Raw genomic sequence first — 19,340 nt, 5'->3', positions numbered from 1 at the left:
GTACACCTTACAATAGTTTCCTTTTTTTAATGTTCATTTATTTTGAGAGAGAGAAAGAGTACATACGTGTGAGTGGGGGAGGGGCAGAGAGAGAGGGAGAAACATGGGATCCGAAGTGGGCTCAGCAGAGAGCCTGACCCAGGGCTCAAACCCATGAACCATGAGATTATGACCTGAGCTGAAGTCAGACACTCAACTGACAGAGCCACCCAGGCGCCCCAATAGTTTTTAGGTACAAAAGTTCCTCCAATCCATTTTGGAGTTTTTTTGTTTTTTGTTTTTTTATCAAACATTAGATCCTTAACAAAGAAGCTGAGGCCCAAGAAAAACTACTGAGGAAGAATGGAAATGATTTTATAATGATAAAACTGGAGGAAAGTGACAAAGAGAGTCATATCTGAGACATATGAAAGTGATATTAGAAACAGTGAAGTTAGGGGGCACTTGAGTGGCTCAGTTGGTTGAATGTCCAACTCTTGATTTCAGCTCAGGTCACGATCTTATGTTTCATGGGATCCAGCCCCATGCCAGCTCTGTGCTAACAGCACGGAGCCTGCTTGGGATAGTCTCTTCCCCCACCCCCCCCTTCCCCTCCCTCGTTCACATTCTCTCTCTTTCTCAAAATAAATAAATAAACATTAAAAAAAAAAAAGAAACTTATTTTAAAGAACAAGCAACAGTGAAGTTAGAAAACTCTTATTATTGGCGAGGAGATAATTTGTACTGTTTTGGGTATGTTAAATTTTATATACGTATAAGCATTTGCAGACAAATATTCAGTAGACAACTGAACATATGAGTCTTAAGTTCTATATGGAGATATGGACTTGAGATAAATATTTGAGTCATTTGTGACCAGGTGATTTTTTTTTAAGTTATAGTTATGGCTGCAACTGGCAAATGTTATAGAAGACAAAAGCAAGAAAAGAATCTTGGAAAACATCTATAATTAGCAGGCAGAGTGAATAACACAGAGGCTAATGGAACAATGAAAATGCCTGGTGCTGCCACTTCCTGACTAATGATACTAACATTCTAAACAAATCACTTACTCTCTCCAGGCTACTGTTTTCCCATCTGTAAAATGTGGGGATAAGAAAAAATAACCTCAGGTTTGTTACTAAATCTACTAGCTTAAGTCCATAACGAAAAGCTAACATTTTAGAAGCTTCTACCAACTGAAAAATACTAAAGATGCAAACCAATTGGAAAATACTACTTCAATGTTTTCAAATTAATACTTCACTTTCTAAGAACATACCAATGGCTAAATTAAGAACAAACCAATATTCAGAAGCAGATTTTGCCTAAAAAAGTAAGAGTTGCTTTCCTTAGGAGGCTGGAGACACTGATTTCTGGATGTCAAAAATTATGATAAAAAAATAACTTTGAGAAATTAGAACCCTCATACATTGTTTGTAGGAATATCAAAAAATACAGCTACTTTGGAAAACAGTTTGGCCATTTCTTAAGCAAGTACACCAAGTTGCTATATGACCAGAAGTTCCACTCCTAGGCTTATACCCAAGAGAAATGAAAACAGATATCCAACCAAAAATATGTACAAGTACATATGTTATTATTCATAATAGCCAAAAAGTGGAAATGACCCAAATGTCCATTGATTGATGAATGATAAATAAATGGAATCTTATTTGTTAATAAAAAGAATGAAGTACTAATGTACATTATAACATGGATGAACTTTCAAAATATTATACTAGGGAAAAGAAGCCGTTTCCATTTATATTAAATGTCCAGAACAAGTAAATCTATAGAGACAGAAAATAGATTAGTGATTGCATAGCGTTGGGGGGGTAGGGGTCAAGAAATGGGGTGGGTGGGGCAGTGCCTACTAATGAATGGGTAAGGAGTTTTTTTGGGGGGGAGGCATTATGAAAATATTTTAAAATTGATTATGATGATGGTTGTGTAACTCAATATGCTAAATACCATTAAATTATATACTTTTTAATGGATGAATTATATGGTATGTGAATTATATCTCAATAAAACTATTTTTTAAAAGAGGGATGATCCCTTAGAACTTAAAGATAATAGTAATGTCACCTATTTATGCAACATTAAAAAATTTTTTAAGTGCTTTTTGATCCATATGGCGCCCCTAACGTATATACAGGGTGAATTCCCATTTTAAAGGTATATAAATTGAAGCAAATTGATTTCCCTAAGCATACATATGCATGTATCCTCAATCAGTGCAAGTTAGCTCCTGGGGTGAGTGAAAAATATTTTAGATATTACACTGGTTTGTGGCTTCCCAAAGGGCCACAATACATAAACAGATATGCAGTATATCTATGGTATTAATATTTCATGGGGAGGAATGGGATTAGGAAAAAATGTCTTAAAAGGCTCCCTCAGGGAGAGATAATAATAATTTTAAAAAGTTGAGAAACACTGTATTAGCAGTGCAGCAAAGAAAAGAAGCCATAGCTCCTAAGAATCCCAGGTCTGTGTTAATTCCATTAACCTACATGTGTGTGTTCCAGATCCCAGGATGCAGGGTGATCATATTTTCTAGGATGAAATTGATTTCACGTGACTTCACTTTTCCTAATATTGATTAAATATACAACTACATTTTTCCATCTGAATGCCTCCAGATCTTATATCATCAAACCCCAATCATAATATTAGACTTAATCCCATAATACTCTGAATCTCATCTTCTAATCACCTAATCTACTTTTCCCTAATTCTGAAACTTTTCTATTATTGGGCTACAGTCTCTTATCAGCAAAACATCCAATATCCTCAACTTCTCTGAATATTTCCTTCATCTTCTTCCTCTAATAAAAATATGGCTATCCACAAGAGTCAGACGATAAAAAGAAATTAAGGGCATCCAAATTGGCAAGGAAGAAGTCAAATGTTTACTCTTTGCAGATGACATGCTATTCTATATAGAAAACACTAAAGACCCCCACCCCACCAAAATTGCTAGAACTGATATACAAATTCAATAGTCACAGGATACAAAATCAACATCCAGAAATCTGTTGCATTTCTATATACAAATAATGAAGAAACAAAAAGAGAAATCAAGGAATCAATCCCATTTACAACTGTACCAAAACCAATAAGATACCAAGGAATAAACCTAACCAAAGAAGTGAAAGACCTGTACTCTGAAAACTCTAAAACACTGATGAAAGAAATTCAAGATGAAGCAAAGAAATGGAAAGACATTCCAAGCTCATGAACTGGAATCACAAATATTGTTAAAATGTCTATACTACCCAAAGCAATCTACACATTTAATGCAATCTGTATCAAAATACCAAAAACATTTTTCGCAGAGCTATAACAAAAAATCTGAAAATTTGCATGGAACCACAAAAGACCCCAAATAACCAAAGCAATCTTGAAAAAGAAAACAAAGCTGGAGGCATCACAATTCCAGACTTCAAGTTATATTACAAACCTGTAGTAATCAAAACAGGATGGTACTGGCACAAAAACAGACACATAGGTCATGGAACAGAATAGAAAATCTAGAAATGAACCCAAAACTATATAGTCAATTAATGTTCAACAAAACTGAAAGTATATCCAACAGGAAAAAGATAGTCTCTTCAAAAAATGGTGTTGAGAAAACTGGACAGAAACATCCAAAAGAATTAAACTGGACCACTTTCTTATACCACAGATAAAAATAAAATCAAAATTGATTAAAGACCTAAATGTGAGACATGAAACCATAAAAATCCTAGAGGAGAACACAGGTAGTAACCTCTTTGACATCTGGCCATTGCAACTTCTTTTTAGATATGTCTCCTGAGGCAAGGGAAACAAAAGCAAAAATAAACTATTGGGACTTCATCAAGATAAAAACTTCTGCACAGCAAAGGAAACAATCAATAAAACTAAAAGGCAACCTATGGAATTGGAGAAGATATTTGCAAATGACATATCTAATAAAGGAGTAATATCCAAAATATATAAAAGACTTGTAAAACTCAACATCCAAAAAACAAATAATCCAATTAAAACAAAGGCAAAAGACATGAATAGATATTTTTCCAAAGAAGACATACAGATGGCCGATAGACACATGAAAAGATGTTCAATATCACTTATCATCAGGGAAATACAAGTCAAAACAATGAGATATCATTTCACACCTATCTGCAGAATGGCTAAAATCAGCAACACAAGAAACAACAGGTGTTGGTGAGGATGTGGAGAAAGGGGAACCCTCTTGCACAGTTGGAGGGAATGTAAACTGGTGCAGCAACTCTGGAAAACAGTATGGAGGTTCCTCAAAAAGTTAAAAATAGAACTACCCTACGATCTAGCAATTGTACTACTAGGTATTTACCCCCCAAAAAATATAAAAATACTAATTCAGAAGGATACACACACCCTGATGTTTATAGCAGCATTATCTACAATAGCCAAATTATGGAAACAGTCCAAGTATTCATCAACTGATGAATGTAAAGAGAAGTTGTGGTGTGTGTGTGTGTGTGTGTGTGTGTGTGTGTGTGTATATATATATATATATATATATATATATATATATAATGGAATATTACTTAGACATAAAAAAGAATGAAATCTTGCCATGTGCAATGATATGGATTGAGCTAGACAGTATTATGCTAAGTGAAATAAGTCAGAGAAAGACAAATACCATGTGATTTCACCCATATGTGGAATTTAAGAAACAAAACAAACCAGGAAAGGGAAAAAAAGAGAGAGAGAGAGAGAGAGAGAGGCAAACCAAGAAAAAGACCCTTAACTATAGAGAACTAACTGATGGTTACCACAGGGGAGGTGGGGAGGAGGGGTGGGTTAAAGAGGGGATGGGGATTAAGGACTGCACTTGTGATGAGCAATGGGTAATATATGGAAGTGCTGAATCACTATATTGTACACCTGAAGCTAATATTACATTGTATGTTAACTGACTGGAATTTAAACTTAATTTTTTTTAATGTCTTATTTATTCTTAAGAGAGACAGAGAGAGAGAGAGAGACAGACAGACAGAGCAGGAGCAGGTGAACAGCAGAGTGAGAGAGGGACACAGAATCTGAAGCAGACTCCAGGCTCTGGGCTGTCAGCACAGAGCCCGACGTGGGGCTTGAACTCATAGACTGCGAGATCACGACCTGAGCCAAAGTCAGACACTCAACCGACTGAGCTTAAATAAAAGCTTTAAAAACATGGGGCTCTCCCTGAGGATATTACTTCTCACAGAAACTTTGTGAATTTTTTTTTTTCTCCTCTTACACCAGCATATTACAGACCTTTGACATTTAATAGCAATGAAGAGAAAAGAGAATACCTATTTAAGTTTCATTTTCCATTTCTTTTGCCTGGAACTATTTTACCCCAGATTTTTGTGTGGCTTGCTTTTTCGTATATTCAGATCTTTATTCAAATCTATGGCAAAACCATCCCTGACTACTCTGTCTAAAATAGTACCTCCTCTGTCACTACCTTCTTAATCTGTTTTATTTCCTTCGCAGCACACGAAGAGAAGAGGAAAGTAGAATAAAAATATGATTAAAATATATATCCATGTAAAAGAGAAAAATACTACAAAGTATTTATAGCAGTCACCTTTAAGGTTGAAATTGAGTGACTTTACATATATATATATGTAATTTCTAATTTTTCTACAATGGGTATATACTTTTATAATCAGAATAAAGTTATCTTTAAATAATAGATCATAGTGATAGAAAATTCAAAACAGCTAAACAAAAGAATAATGGGAGAGTCCAGCAAATTTCTTCCACCTTCAGTGCCCAGGCAGAAATCCCATCAAGTAAAAAACTCTGATAGACACTGATATGAAGACCACTTCCTGCTCGAGGCTGGTTGGCCATTGGCCTTACCTCACGGCAGACAGCTGCGATCTGGCCTTCATCCATGCAAGTTTCTGTTACCACATCTGTCAAAGAGCCTCCAGCCAAGTATTCCATGACAACCCACAGCTCATCTCCCACGAGGTAACTGTAGGAGTATAGAAAAGGGGTAAGAAGGAACAGAGCACACTGAGCCATAGCAATGGGTTTCAAAGGCTCAGCATATACACAGAGTGAACCTGTATCTCCATCAGCTCTGGAAAAGTCTAGGGTTCTTTTTTCCGGGGAAAAGCAAAATCTGGGGGATAGAAACACTAACTTGATATCCCTTGTGGATTCTCCTGGAGGAAACAAAGCAGATTATTCTGTGAAGCCCAAAAGAGTAGAACTAAGATTATTAGGTTGAAGATATAATAAAATTACATTTCATCACAATACAAAGCAACGCTTCTCAAAATTAGGCATCATTTCCACACATCTAGAAGCATCAAGGCAGAGAGCAACCAAACATTTGACAAAGATGGGATTTGGAATCCATGTCACCAGCATTAGAGCAAGTCACAAAACCTCCTTGAGAGTTCTAAATCTGAGATCCATGAGACCAAGTACTGGGTCTTGTTCAAGACTCTATCCCCAGAGTCTAACACAGTAGATGCCAATGTTTCCTGAATAAATCAATGAGCAAAATAAAAGATAATTGATTGTAAATATTAAATGAAATAATGGCTATAAAAGCCATTTAAAAGCTATAAAGTATCATACACATATTATGTTGGCAATGATCTCCACTTTACATGATTCTAAAAATGAAATGAATTCAACAAAGCCTGCAGAGCCAAAGCCTCTTCTGGTAAGCCAAGGGCTGCCATTTAGTGCTGTATCCCTACAGAGATTATTGAGACATGAGTTACGACCAATACTATCACTCAGGGATTGGATCATTCAGCCCTATTATGTGATAAATAAAAAGATCACTTAGCCTGTCTGGTCAGTCTTTTTAGCTGCAGAATGAAACAAATAAAAAGACTAGCCTAGAGCCCTACAGACTTTTCTGCTAGCTTTAGACAAAGAAGTTATATTGGACTGACTTGAGCTGTGTGGTATGTCATCTTATTGTCACCCTGATATTGGGACTACTTCTGGGCAGACAGAGAGACTGTTAAAAAAAAAAAAAAAAAAAGCCTTCAGCAAAGGGTAGGATTTGAATCCTCTTCTCTTGATTTTGAATCTAGTACTCTCTACATAGCTTCTATATTCTTTGTAACTCAAAGTCTTGTAGTTTTTTGTTTTGTTTTTTTTTTAGTTTCCAGGAAGAATATATGTGACAGATTAAGATGTTCTTCAACTTGAATCTCTTTTGAGAGAGAAGATGATGGGGACTTGGACTAAAAGATAATTTAGGACTGGGTAAAAAACTCTCCACTGGCATGAGCCTATTTCTTCCCTGACAAAGAATGCACATTATGCCCTCTCATCCAGCACATCAAGGAGACATCTGCCAGCTTGGACTGATTGGGAGGAAGAAATATGAGGGTTCAAGAGACTATCTCTGGACACTTGGAAAAGAGAGCCTCTTTACCTGGGCCTGACATGACATACCTGGGCTTTGCTGTGCAAAGCTAAGACAATGCACAAACAGATACAGGTTGTCCCAAAAACTCTGTGGCTACACTGTATGCCAAGGTACCATCAAAAATCACATCTCCAAGGTAAAGCCTCAGAGCATCACACATTTGGAGAAGAACAAATCGGATGGAGCTCTCCCCTGGGACAACTCACAAGAATCAGACGCTCAACTGCAATACCTTCACTTACTGCTCAGGGTAAGGGCACCCTCCTCTGTGCTCCCACAGGAGCTCCTGGGTATTTTTTTATTTGAAGGCAGGGATTGAACCTTACTTACTTCTGGTTTCACAGCACAAGCCTCTGGAAACACCAGCAAAGGCACAATTGATAAACAAATTTATAAATTTTCTTATCTTATTCCCAGGACACAAATTCCTTCAATAACATGGTCATGCATTTTATCGTTTAGATACCTCCAGTGATAAGACACTCACTTTTTAGTGAGATAGGACATACTTTTATTGGAAGCTTTCATTTTTCCTCATCCTAAGCCAAAATCTGGTACCCTTATAGCCTTCAGGAGTTTGTCCAAGCTATACTCTTCTATATAATAAGTTCTTCAAAGAGATGGGAAGGTGAATAATAACTTTCAGAGGATTTTTCAAAGCCAGTCATGATCCGCATCATGGAAAGACAATCATTCCTCAAAAAGGAAGAAGGCTTTATTTGGTATAGTTATCAACATTATGCATTGGAAAGGTCAAAGTCCAACTCTTTTCTTCTTTAAAGAAACCGAAGCCTACCAATGTTTTAGATGCAAAAGAAGAAATCTGGCAGAATCTGGTAGAAATGAAATATAGCTGACAATGCAACATAAATATTAAAAAAAGTTAGAGTCCAAGACTTAGTCCAATAGCACCTCGACCTGTGATGTCTCTAAAACCCAGGCAAGAAGCTCACTTTCTTTTTTCACATATAGGAGAAAAGAACATGATATGATGGAAAGGGTATGGATGTTGGTGCTAGGAATATTCAAATCCAAAACCCTCATTTGCTACTTACTGTCTTACTGGTCTTGGACAAGTTATTAACTTCTATGAACCTCAGTTTCTTCTCAGTAAAATACAGGTAGTAAACCCTATTTCACAATTAGATATGTTCATGAAAGTACTTGGTGCAAAGTAAAGCATAACACAAATGTTAGCTATAACCACTATTATTATGTTTAAGAACAGAACTGATGAGCTGGAATAATGGGCTGACATAATCAAAATGGGATTTAATGAAGGTTCCTAAAAAGTTCTACATTACCAGTTTAAGGCAAGCTCCCATTTAAAAAAAAAAAAAGGGATCAGAGATTTAAATTGACTACAGACTAACTAGAGGTCAACAATGAAACAGGCTTCCTAAAAATAAAACAGTGGATGAAATCATGTTGAATTTAGAACAAGAGAAGTCTTATTCTTTCCATATTGGTCAATCTCAAATGAAACTACAGACTGTCAAATTTTGAGAGAATGAGAAAGATAAACTAGAACTTATTCAGGAGGGTGAGTAGGATAAGGAAAGATCTGGAATGTGAAATGATTTAACGACTTACATGGCTGATTCTGGCAGATGGGCTGAAGGGCCTCTGTGAGGCAGAACAAACGGTTCTGGGACCAGGTGTCAGAAGCTACAGGGTGGTAGGGTTCATCTAACCCAGAAAGACTGTGCAGCAATCAGAGGTGTCCAGCAGTATACAGGGTCAGAGGCAGACAGCCAAGCATCACAGAAGATTCTTAAATGAAGGCAGTTTAGAGTGCTAGTGATGCCTTCTCCACTAATAATTCCACCACCCATCAGTCCCAGGCTGATCTCTCTGACAAGACCTATTACTTCATACCTGTCCAAGTAGTTGACAATATTTGGGTTCTTGTTTTCCCTCATGACCAGGATCTCATTAATAATCAGCTCTTTCTTCGGCTGCTGCTGAAGGTTCATCTGCTTAATGGCCACCTGAAACAGAGTACATTCAATGAGCAACCAGTCACTCAACATTTACTGAGTGACTACTTAGTACCAGAATTTAAACACTAAGGAGACAAGAGACGAATCAGTCTTAGCCCTTGCAGAATTCACATAAACCCGTGTATTCAATGTGAGGTTCCCGGACCAGCAGCATCAACATCATTTGGCAACTTGTTAGAAATTAAAATTTTTATTTTTTTAATGGCTATTTATTTATTTTGAGAGAGAGAGAGAGAGAACACACGCAAGTGGGGGAGGAGCAGAGAGAGAGGAAGAACAAGAATCCCAAGCAGGCTCCATGCTGCCAGCATACAGCCCAACACGGGACTCGACCTCATGAACTGTGAGATCATGATCTGAAGCTGAAATCAAGAGTCTAAGCTGAAATCAAGAGTCTAACGCTTAACTGATTGAGCCATCCAGGTGCCCAAGAAATTGAAATTTTTTAGGTCCCACCCAGAAAGAATCAGAAATTCTGTTTTAATAAATGCTCCAGCTGATTCTGATGTGCACCAAAGTTTGAGGATCAAACCTTCTATTAATAAAATATTCATAAGAGAAAAATATTTTTTTAATCACAATATAAAAGAGGTATGCCATAACAAAAGTCCATACGAAGTGTTACAGAAACACAAAATAGAGCAAGACCTCCTTCAATATGGCAATGTTGAGACGCTTCATAAAGGGGGGGATGACTTTTTGAACTTGGTGTGGAAAGATAAATCAGAGTTGATCACATTAAGAGAGAAGAGAAAAAGGGGATGAGATCCTTAATATTTATGTATCAAAAAGAATTTAATAGGTTTTTTTGTCTGCGGAAATGAATTTCCACATAACACAAATATAAGGTATAAGTTAGTTTCCAAGACACTTTGTGTCCATTTCTTCTATGTATCAAGTATTAGGTAAGGTATTCTCAGGTTTATTTCATTTAACCCTCAGAGACACACTATGAGTTAAGCATTAATATTGATTCCTTTTGACAGATATGGAAATCATGATTCAGAGAGGATATGTTATTTGTATACAAGTGATTCAGTAGCAAAGTTAGGATTAGAACCCTCAAAAGTGATGCCAATTTACCCTGCACACAAGGCCAAATTAATCTTCCCCATAGTGCACATTTGATAACACCCTGCTCTGCTCAAATACATAAATGGTTTCTGTTTGCCTAGATGCTCCTCAGCCCAACATTCAAAGTTCTCATGATCTGACCCCTATCTTACTTCCCACTGTATTCCTTCACATACTCTGTGATCTGATCTTCTCTCCATTTGGAGTACCTTGCATCCTTTCCACATGTTCAAAAGCTATTTATACTTTGTGTCAGGCCAAAAGAAACCTCATTCTCCAAACCAGAGAGGCTTTTTTCTCTTCTTTAAAGCCTCATAAGATCATATTTATAGCTCTCTTAGGGAACTTACCACATAGTGCCTTTATGATGATTAGTTAGGGTGTGTATCTCTAGAAGCTTGAGAGCTCATTTGAAAACTCAGAATCCCTGGTGCCAAGCACAGGACCTGACACACAGTGGTTGCTCAACAAATGTTTGTGGAAATGAAGAGAGAAAGAGAGAATTCAGTGGGTTGATAAGAACTTTGTTTTTAGACTATAAATAGCATCAGCAATAGACTATTCCACAGAGCTTAAATTATTTGCTAAATGTTTACTCCCTAGAGATATTTTCTTTTCCTGCTTAACAGACAAGAACAGGGACAACCTAACAGAACAACTAAATGAGTCTTTCCAGAAGCAGCAAGAGCTGTAAAAAATGAATAATCCACATTTTTATGGGAAAAAAAACATAACTCATATTTCTTTAAGTAAAGTATAGGCAATCTTCTGCAGAGATTCAGTTCATCAATAAGAACAGAAATGATTCTTTTAAACACTTGACTACTTCCATTCCTCACCGCAAGCAAGAAAAATTTGCTTCGGAGTGGGGTCTCCTATGAGGTTAGGCTTCTGGTCTGGCTGTAGCTTTCCATAATGTTTGATTATTAGCTTTTTCTAATATCTGAAGAGCAACATATTGATCTAAAGATGTATTAAGTATAGTGACCTTTATAATATATATTAAAATCTGGGGCCAAAGGAATACCTTTGGAGTTCCTCTGGCCATCCTAAAGAATGGGACGGTGCTTACAAACCTCAAAGAGGTGGCTGCTGGAAGCAGCAAGGGAGATGACTGGCAAGTAGAGAATAACACAGAGGCAGTAGCAGGATACCAGGAATCCTTTTCAAAAGCTACTAAATATGTGCTAGGCTAAATGCCCTTCACACAATCCGTCCCTCTTAGGACAGCACATAGCATTTCTATAAAAGAAAAAGAATTGGGCTTGTGCTCTGAGAACCTGAGCTCTGGGGACCTAAGCTCTGAGGCTGTCATTTACTGACCTTGACCAATCACAAGTTTTCTGTGCCTTGGTCTCTCCATCAGTACATTGAGGATAATAATCCCACCCTTGGTTCCCTTTTTTGCAGGATTGTTTTGAGGACTAAATAGGAGATAGTGGCCAATGCATTACTCAAATACAAGTAAAAATTTTTAATAATAAAGGAAGAGAACAATAAAAACCATGAATTGTAGTAATGACTGTATTTGAGGAATATCTAACCCAGAGCAGCAAGAATGACCACATCAACAGGAACGACAGCAAAAACCAACCAACAACAACACTGTTTATTCAGTGCTTACTGCGTGCCAGGTGCTAGGTTAGGTGCTCTAGTTACATTTTCTCAGTAAAAAGTAACAACAACCCTCCAAGTAAAAATCATTATCTGTATTTTCAAGTAAAGAAATTGAGACTAAGACTTTTAAGAAATTGACCAAGGTCATAATCAATGCCCTCAGGTCCATATGACTCCAAAGTCTCTTCCAATCTATTCCTTCTATAAAACACATTCCCTCGGGGCGCCTGGGTGGCGCAGTCGGTTAAGCGTCCGACTTCAGCCAGGTCACGATCTCGTGGTCCGTGAGTTCGAGCCCCGCGTCAGGCTCTGGGCTGATGGCTCGGAGCCTGGAGCCTGTTTCCGATTCTGTGTCTCCCTCTCTCTCTGCCCCTCCCCCGTTCATGCTCTGTTTCTCTCTGTCCCAAAAATAAATAAAAAACGTTGAAAAAAAAAATTAAAAAATAAAATAAAATAAAACACATTCCCTCTAAAAATGGGTTTGAAAAATAATTGTTGGATCTGTAACTGGGAGACTTCCTGGCACTAACATGCTAATCTTCCTATATGTGACACACAACAGTTCTGTTCTTCCCAGGTGGATAACCCCCAATAAGCACTCACTCACAAAGACTGAGAGCATCTTGCCAGCTCCACTAACGATTTATGCTCCCTGGGGCAGGAAATGAGGCCTTCCTGACCACACTACATTAGCCACCCTAATGGACTTGCTTCCATTCATAGTTTTGTAACCACAAGGGAGGCATACAGTGAGGTCAAGTTTCTATTTCCTGTGGCCAGCTTCTCACACATGCAGGTTCCAGGCCTTTCCAGGAAATGCCAATCACTAGCCTGTCTCCCATCAAGGGCTGTAGGGCCCCAGAGCCCAGAAACAGGACAAGGAGCCCTAGTACCTAACCTTAGCTCTGTTGTGGCCTTGCAGCTTGGAGAACACAGGTCTAGGTTTTAGAATCAAGATTCTAACCCAGTCCTTGCTAACTGCTGGCAGCACAAACTTGCAAAAGTTAGCTAAACTCTCTGAGCCTCAAAATCTTAATCAGTAAAAGGAAATAATATTACCTACCTCACAGGGTTCTTTTTAGGATTGGTATAATCACCTCTTTTCTGCCTCTGCCTCTAATTCACCATGTTTAAAACTGGCACAGTAATACCTTCCTTAATCACCATTACTTTAACGCAGGTTCCTGTCCTCTGATCTATTCTCCACACTACAAGACTTTTATATGTGCCCAATGGCAAGTGTGGTCTCTAACACTTATATATGATTTTAATGTCTGCGTGCCTGCACAGGATTCAATATTTCACACAGTTCTTAGCACAAAGTGTGGCATAAGGCAAATCTTCAACAATTGCTTTGTGGAACAAATAAAAAATAATAAATATGGAATTTTTTACTGAATGTAATAAATATATAACTTTAATTCTTCAAGTTTATGATGCATTTTCACGTACATTGCTTTACTGAATTCTTCCAACACTTTTGGTAGGTATGTATACGTTATCATGTACATTTCATAAATAAAACTCAGATTCAGAGAAGTCACATGACTTGCCTAAAATCATTTAAGTGCTAACAACAGTAAGCATCTGGGTTATTGAATTCATCTCAAAGAACAATGACTAAATCCTTAAATAATTATTTTGTTTTTTAAGTTGACCTACCGTCAACGGAGCCTCAATATTTGGTTTTGATGCTTGTAAAAGACTCACAAGAGCAAGGTGAAATATGTGCTATTCCTATTGACCATGACTGCTCCAGTATACCAGGGGTTTCAACCACCAAACATCCACAAGCAGGTCTTAGTAGCTTCCCTCCCAGGAGCCGTACTCTATCACGGGAACAAGAGGTCTCTCTCACAACCTCTGAGTCCCAGGACTCTGCAACCTAAGTACTTCCACGAGCAGCTCCCATCCCCAGCCCGCCTGCCAACATTCCTGCTCTACAATCAAAGAACAGAATGCAAGGAAAACTCAAGTACTCTATATTCCCTTCACGGCTTCCTTCTGCTGAAGATGTAGGGTCAGCAGGCCCTAGCAATAAAGTCAGAGTTCTGCCAGCTTAATGAAATGAGAAAGACAAAGAGGTGCCTCCAAATGAGGACTTCAATGTCTGCTGGAATTCTGGGCGCAGACTAACGAAAGGATCACTACATCAGGAGTCAAGAGATGTGTGTTTAAATCTCTTCTACGTCAGATTTCTCTACCAAACACCAAACTTGTATAAACAATCATCCACCACTAGGCAGTGCCACAAGAAGATCTCTCAGACAATATCCAACTTCTTCAAACCTATACCTCCACCTTTTTACTTTCTACTTAACTAGGATCGCTCACTTGTGAGTCATCCTCACATTCATCAATCCCCAGATTCTGGCAAATCTACCTGTGTACCCCTCAAATCCAGTCACTTCCTCCCATTCATACTATGCTATTGCCTCAGTCCAAACCATCACCTCTCACCTAAAATTATGTAATAACCACCTGACTCACCTGCTCCAAGCTTAACTCCTCCAATCTGTTCTCCATGCTGTAGCCACAGAGACTTTTTCCAAAATCTGTAAGTCTCATTATGTTACTCCTCTGTTTAGTTCTAGTCTCCTATAGTGAGAAACTAGAAGTGTCCCTATTGAGCTAAGAAGAACTAAAAATTAACCAAACATAAAAAGAAACAGTAGAACTGAAGGAGCAAGAGTCGGTGGTTAATACTCACCTCCTGTCCTGTGGCCACATCCATTGCAGTGTACACAGTGCCTGAAGCACTACGTGACAGGTGAGAGAGAGAGAGAGAAAAACAACACAGGTATTAAATGAAGTGACATTTGTCAAATGTAGATCTACACACGACCTGGCAATGCAAGTGTTAATAATAATAGCAGCAAAAATAACCCTCCCCAATCCCCCCTCCCCCTACTCTATTCTCATATGTACATGGCAGTACATGGCAGAAAGAGAACACAGGCTCCAGGGCCAAAAGACTTAGGTTCCAAAATGAAATGTCTACCTAGTATCTACAAGCTATATGATCTTGAACAAGTGATTTAATTTCCCTGAGCTTCACTTTCCTCGTTGGCAAAGTAAAGATAAGAGGTAAGAGACTATAAGAGAATTTAAATCAATTAGTTCATAAAGCACTTAGCCAAGTGCCTAGAATATAACAGGTCTTGATTATATACTAGTTTTCTGTTCTTGCTCTTCCTCCTCTCTTCTCCATCACCCTTGGCAGGTTCCTTTAACCCCTTGCAGCCTCAAACTCTTCATTTGTAAACCTTAGTAAGGTCAGATCTATGGTTTTCAACCAGGGGTGAGTGAGGGGAAAGGGGTCCAAGGGAAATGTTCAGAATGAGGTGGAGGGAGGCGGCGGAGAGGGTTGACCTGCTTATATTTTTAGCAAAAGAAATACGGACTTCTGGGGTAATAGTAATGTTCTATTTCTTAATGTAGGTACTGGTTACATGGGTGTGTTCATTTTATAAAATTCATTGAGTTGTACACTTATCTGTGTTATATTCAATTATAATTTACATTAAAAAACTGTAAGTACTAAAAAATAGAAAATTAATCTCATGGTGCTTTAATCTTATGAACCTTTAGAACAGTGATTTTTTAATCATTTATCCTATCAAGAGGATATGTGAATTTTATTTTGCAGTTTATATTGTAAAATAGGTTTTTATTTTTCATTTTTTCAAACATAAAATATTAAATATGGTTTTTCAAACACATATGTTGCCTGAAAATCCGATATAATTCTTACCCCATCCCCAAGGTAAAAATAACCTCATATACACACATATATACATGTATAATACACAAACATATACACACACACACACACACACACACACACTCACACATACAAACAGAGACAGAGAGTGGGAAGAAGAAAGGCAGAGACAAACTATGAATAATGCTAGGAAAGGAATCATGTCCGTTCTAAATAACTAAAAACTTAATTTTATGCCTATAACCATGAACCCTGTATATCTGTAGGTGAGTAATATGCAACAACATTTATAACTGTACATGCTGTATGTCAGATACATATGTGCAATTTGAAGAAATCTTAAAGTCTATATATTACCAAATGCATTCCAGGCAAGCCCTGAGATTATGCTACCCAGGGAAATCAGGTCCGTTTAGGGAGAAAAGTCACTTGTAGGCCTTGCAGCTCAAAATTATGGTCACCAGCTTCCACACCACCACTCTTTAGTTAGAAGTATACTTATATGCCAGGAAATTGCGATCATAAGATATGGGCTATAAGAAGTGGATTATTTGTATTGGCAGTTACCTTCCCATTGCCTGATCATTCTATCTCTAGTCATTTTCTGTCATTAAGCCGGTGTCTATTTTCCTATACTCATCTTCTTCCATCCTACCATAAGCATCATTCTTAAAGGGCAAATATGCCCAGGCCCCAAGGGACTGGACATTTTGGGACTATGTCTCCATGATTACAGAGATTTAGATGTCAGGCCCACTAGTTAATACTTGATTATTTGTACCTTAAAAAAAGACATATGAATTCCAGGTCAAAAAAAAATTCTTCAGGTCTTAAGGGATAAAAAGCAAACAAAAATTGTAACTATCAATTCATCATATTTATGTAGCATTTATTTTTTACTATTTTTTTTTAAGTAGGCTCCATGCCCAACATGGGGCTTGAACTCACGACCCTCAGATCAAGAGTTGCATGTTCTACCAACTGAGCCAGCCAGGTGCCCTGTGGCATTTTAAAATCATGGAATGTGTAGGAGCTTAATACATTTTTCATTCTTCCCTTAGCACACTAACAGACCTGTCAAAAAAGCAAGGAAAAAACATTTTTCAGATGTTGCCTATTTATGCCTATATATGTTACATTTCTGATGTTCATTTCTGAATTAAAAAAAAAAAGTCAGAGGGGCACCTGGGTGGCTCAGTCGTTTAAGTATCAACTTCGACTCAAGTCATGATCTCGCAGTTTGTGAATTCGAGCCCCATGTTGGTCTCTGTGCTGATAGCTCAGAGTCTGGAGCTTGCTTCAGCATCTGTGTCTCCCTCTCTCCCTGCCCCTCCCCTGCTTGCACTCTGACTCTCTATCTCTCTCAAAAATAAATAAACGTTTAAAAAAATTAAAAAAAAAAAAAAAAAAAAAAGAAAGAAAAGTCAGAAGTTCTGGAAGTGAAAGGCTCTGAGTCCACAAGCCCTCTCTTAAATTTACAGATGAAGAAATTGAAGTCCAGAGATGCAACCTGACTTGCCCACACTTGTCCATGCACCTTTCTTCTACATTCTTAATATTGTAATGTAGTTAGGTAAAGGAAATGCCATCCCAGGTTATTTTGAGACAAGCAATATGATTTCTCTTCAAGGTGTTAACTACCTTATATCAGTTCAGACTCGCAAAAGCATGTCTGGTAGGAAAAGCACTGGACCAGGAAAAAAATAAAATCCACTCATGTCCAGGGTTATTTTGAGGATTAAATTAAACAACAGATGCAAATAACAGATGTAAGCTGTAGAATGATGTACAAACACATCATTATATAATGCAATACTTTATTTTCAGAAGTTCTTGGATTCATAAGAAAGAAAACTAAAACAGAAAACTTCAAAGACTTCATTAGCAACAATGCTTTCATTCAATTAACTGAGAGTTTTCTGTAAGTCAGGTGCTTTTTTTTTCCAGTTTCTCTTTAATTTTAGCTATTTGGGTAGGTCTATAGAAATCTCATTATTTTGCTTTTTTATACAGAGATATGACTTGACTAAAGTAAACTGCACAAATTTTCAGTGTGCAACTTGATGATTTTTCAATATGTACACACCCATGTGTTCACCATTAAGATCACTCCAAAGGTTCCTTATGCCCCTTCCCAATTCACATGCCCTTCCCAAACACAACCATTTTTCTGACTTCTATTAGCATAAATAGAAGTCTTCTTTTGAACTTCTCTTGAACTTCACATAAACACACATCATATAGTGTCTGCTCTTTTATATCTGGCTTCTTTTGCTCAAAATAATGGCCAAACACTTTTAAGACTTATCATAAACATGAGGTCTTTGAAGACAGAGTTTGTATCAGATTCATAGCTGTATTCATAGTGCCTAGCACATAAACAGGAACTCAGTTAAGAGTTGCTGACTTCAGTACACTGAGGGCAGCATGCAAGATTCACAGAAGAAATCAGAGAGCAGGAGACATGAATCCTGGCATCCACCTAGAAAAGCAGGTCCCATTACACTAGCAGAAGGGTCTGTAGTTCAGAGTCTTCCATTTCACATTAGTGCTGGTAGGTCTCAGCGCCAGGTCAACAGGGTTAATCTGAAAAAGCAGAGCTATAATTTGGGAAGCAGGTTTTGTGCTAAGAAAATAAATGGCTTTTGCACTCTCACTGAAGGGTTATTTTTAGCAACATGGTCAGCTAAATGGCACATCTCTCATACTAAGCATAATTCTGCCAAACCTGAAGTCAGCCTAACATAACACTTCCAGATGGGTGAGGGATGAGGTAGAGAAAGAACAAGGTTTATGAGAGGCAAAACAAAAGCAAAATCATATACACCAGCATACACAATTTTTAAGTCATTTCTCTAGGGAAAGAAAATGCCCCTACTAACCCTTGTCCAATCTTCTCAAACCGTGTATATTTCTTCTTAGGATCGCCCACACTCACTATGCTCCCTTTGAAAGAAACAGAGACCATGAATCATTTTTTCCCAGATCAAGATACAAAGCAGGGCCCATGTTCCCCCAAACCCTGGAGCTGGCAAGGATTAAAAAACTATCTCAAACACCCAAAACCATACTCAGTACATCCTTAGCTCTTGCCCGTAAGTTCCAACCAAAAATTTCATCTCCTTACGGCTTTTATTCATCGTATTCTATTCCATTTCTAAACTCCTAAAGGCCACCATTCATTTTTAAATTCATTCATTCAATAAACATTTACTCATTTAATATGCTCACTTACTATGTACCAAGCCCTATGTTGAATACTAGGAATAAAGGGATAGATGAGACATAGTTAAAACAGTCCCTGCTCTCAAGAAGTTCAGTCTCATGGAAGAAATAGAAAAGTTAGCATAAAGTTCCATGAAAATCCAATTGTTGTAATACAGAAAGAGGCATAAAATACAGACTGGAAAGTCTTCAGAAAGGAAGTGATATCTGATTTTTACAGGGTAAGTAGGAGTTAGCCAGGGAGAGGAAAGTCAAGAAGGGGTTACAGAAGGAAGTATATCAA

General features: G+C 37.7%; 1 protein-coding gene across 4 annotated transcripts in view; it reads right to left on the bottom strand.

Annotated features, from left to right (window-relative positions):
- PAK1 (p21 (RAC1) activated kinase 1) overlaps positions 1-19,340 on the bottom strand; it is a 152,829-nt gene that overhangs the window by 7,438 nt on the left and 126,051 nt on the right. For all 4 annotated transcript variants that reach the window (XM_042906985.1, XM_042906983.1, XM_042906984.1 and 1 more), the window contains exons 8-11: positions 18,715-18,778; positions 14,819-14,867; positions 9,293-9,405; positions 5,872-5,989 (exon numbers count right to left, since the gene is read on the bottom strand). In XM_042906985.1, coding sequence (XP_042762919.1) covers positions 5,872-5,989; positions 9,293-9,405; positions 14,819-14,867; positions 18,715-18,778 — 344 coding nt within the window. The remainder of the gene's footprint in view (positions 1-5,871; positions 5,990-9,292; positions 9,406-14,818; positions 14,868-18,714; positions 18,779-19,340) is intronic.

Source organism: Panthera leo, chromosome D1, assembly GCF_018350215.1.
Source record: "Panthera leo isolate Ple1 chromosome D1, P.leo_Ple1_pat1.1, whole genome shotgun sequence".
NCBI lineage: Eukaryota > Metazoa > Chordata > Mammalia > Carnivora > Felidae > Panthera > Panthera leo.
Note: the sequence above shows the minus strand (reverse complement) of the source record. Positions and strands in the feature narration are given on the sequence as shown.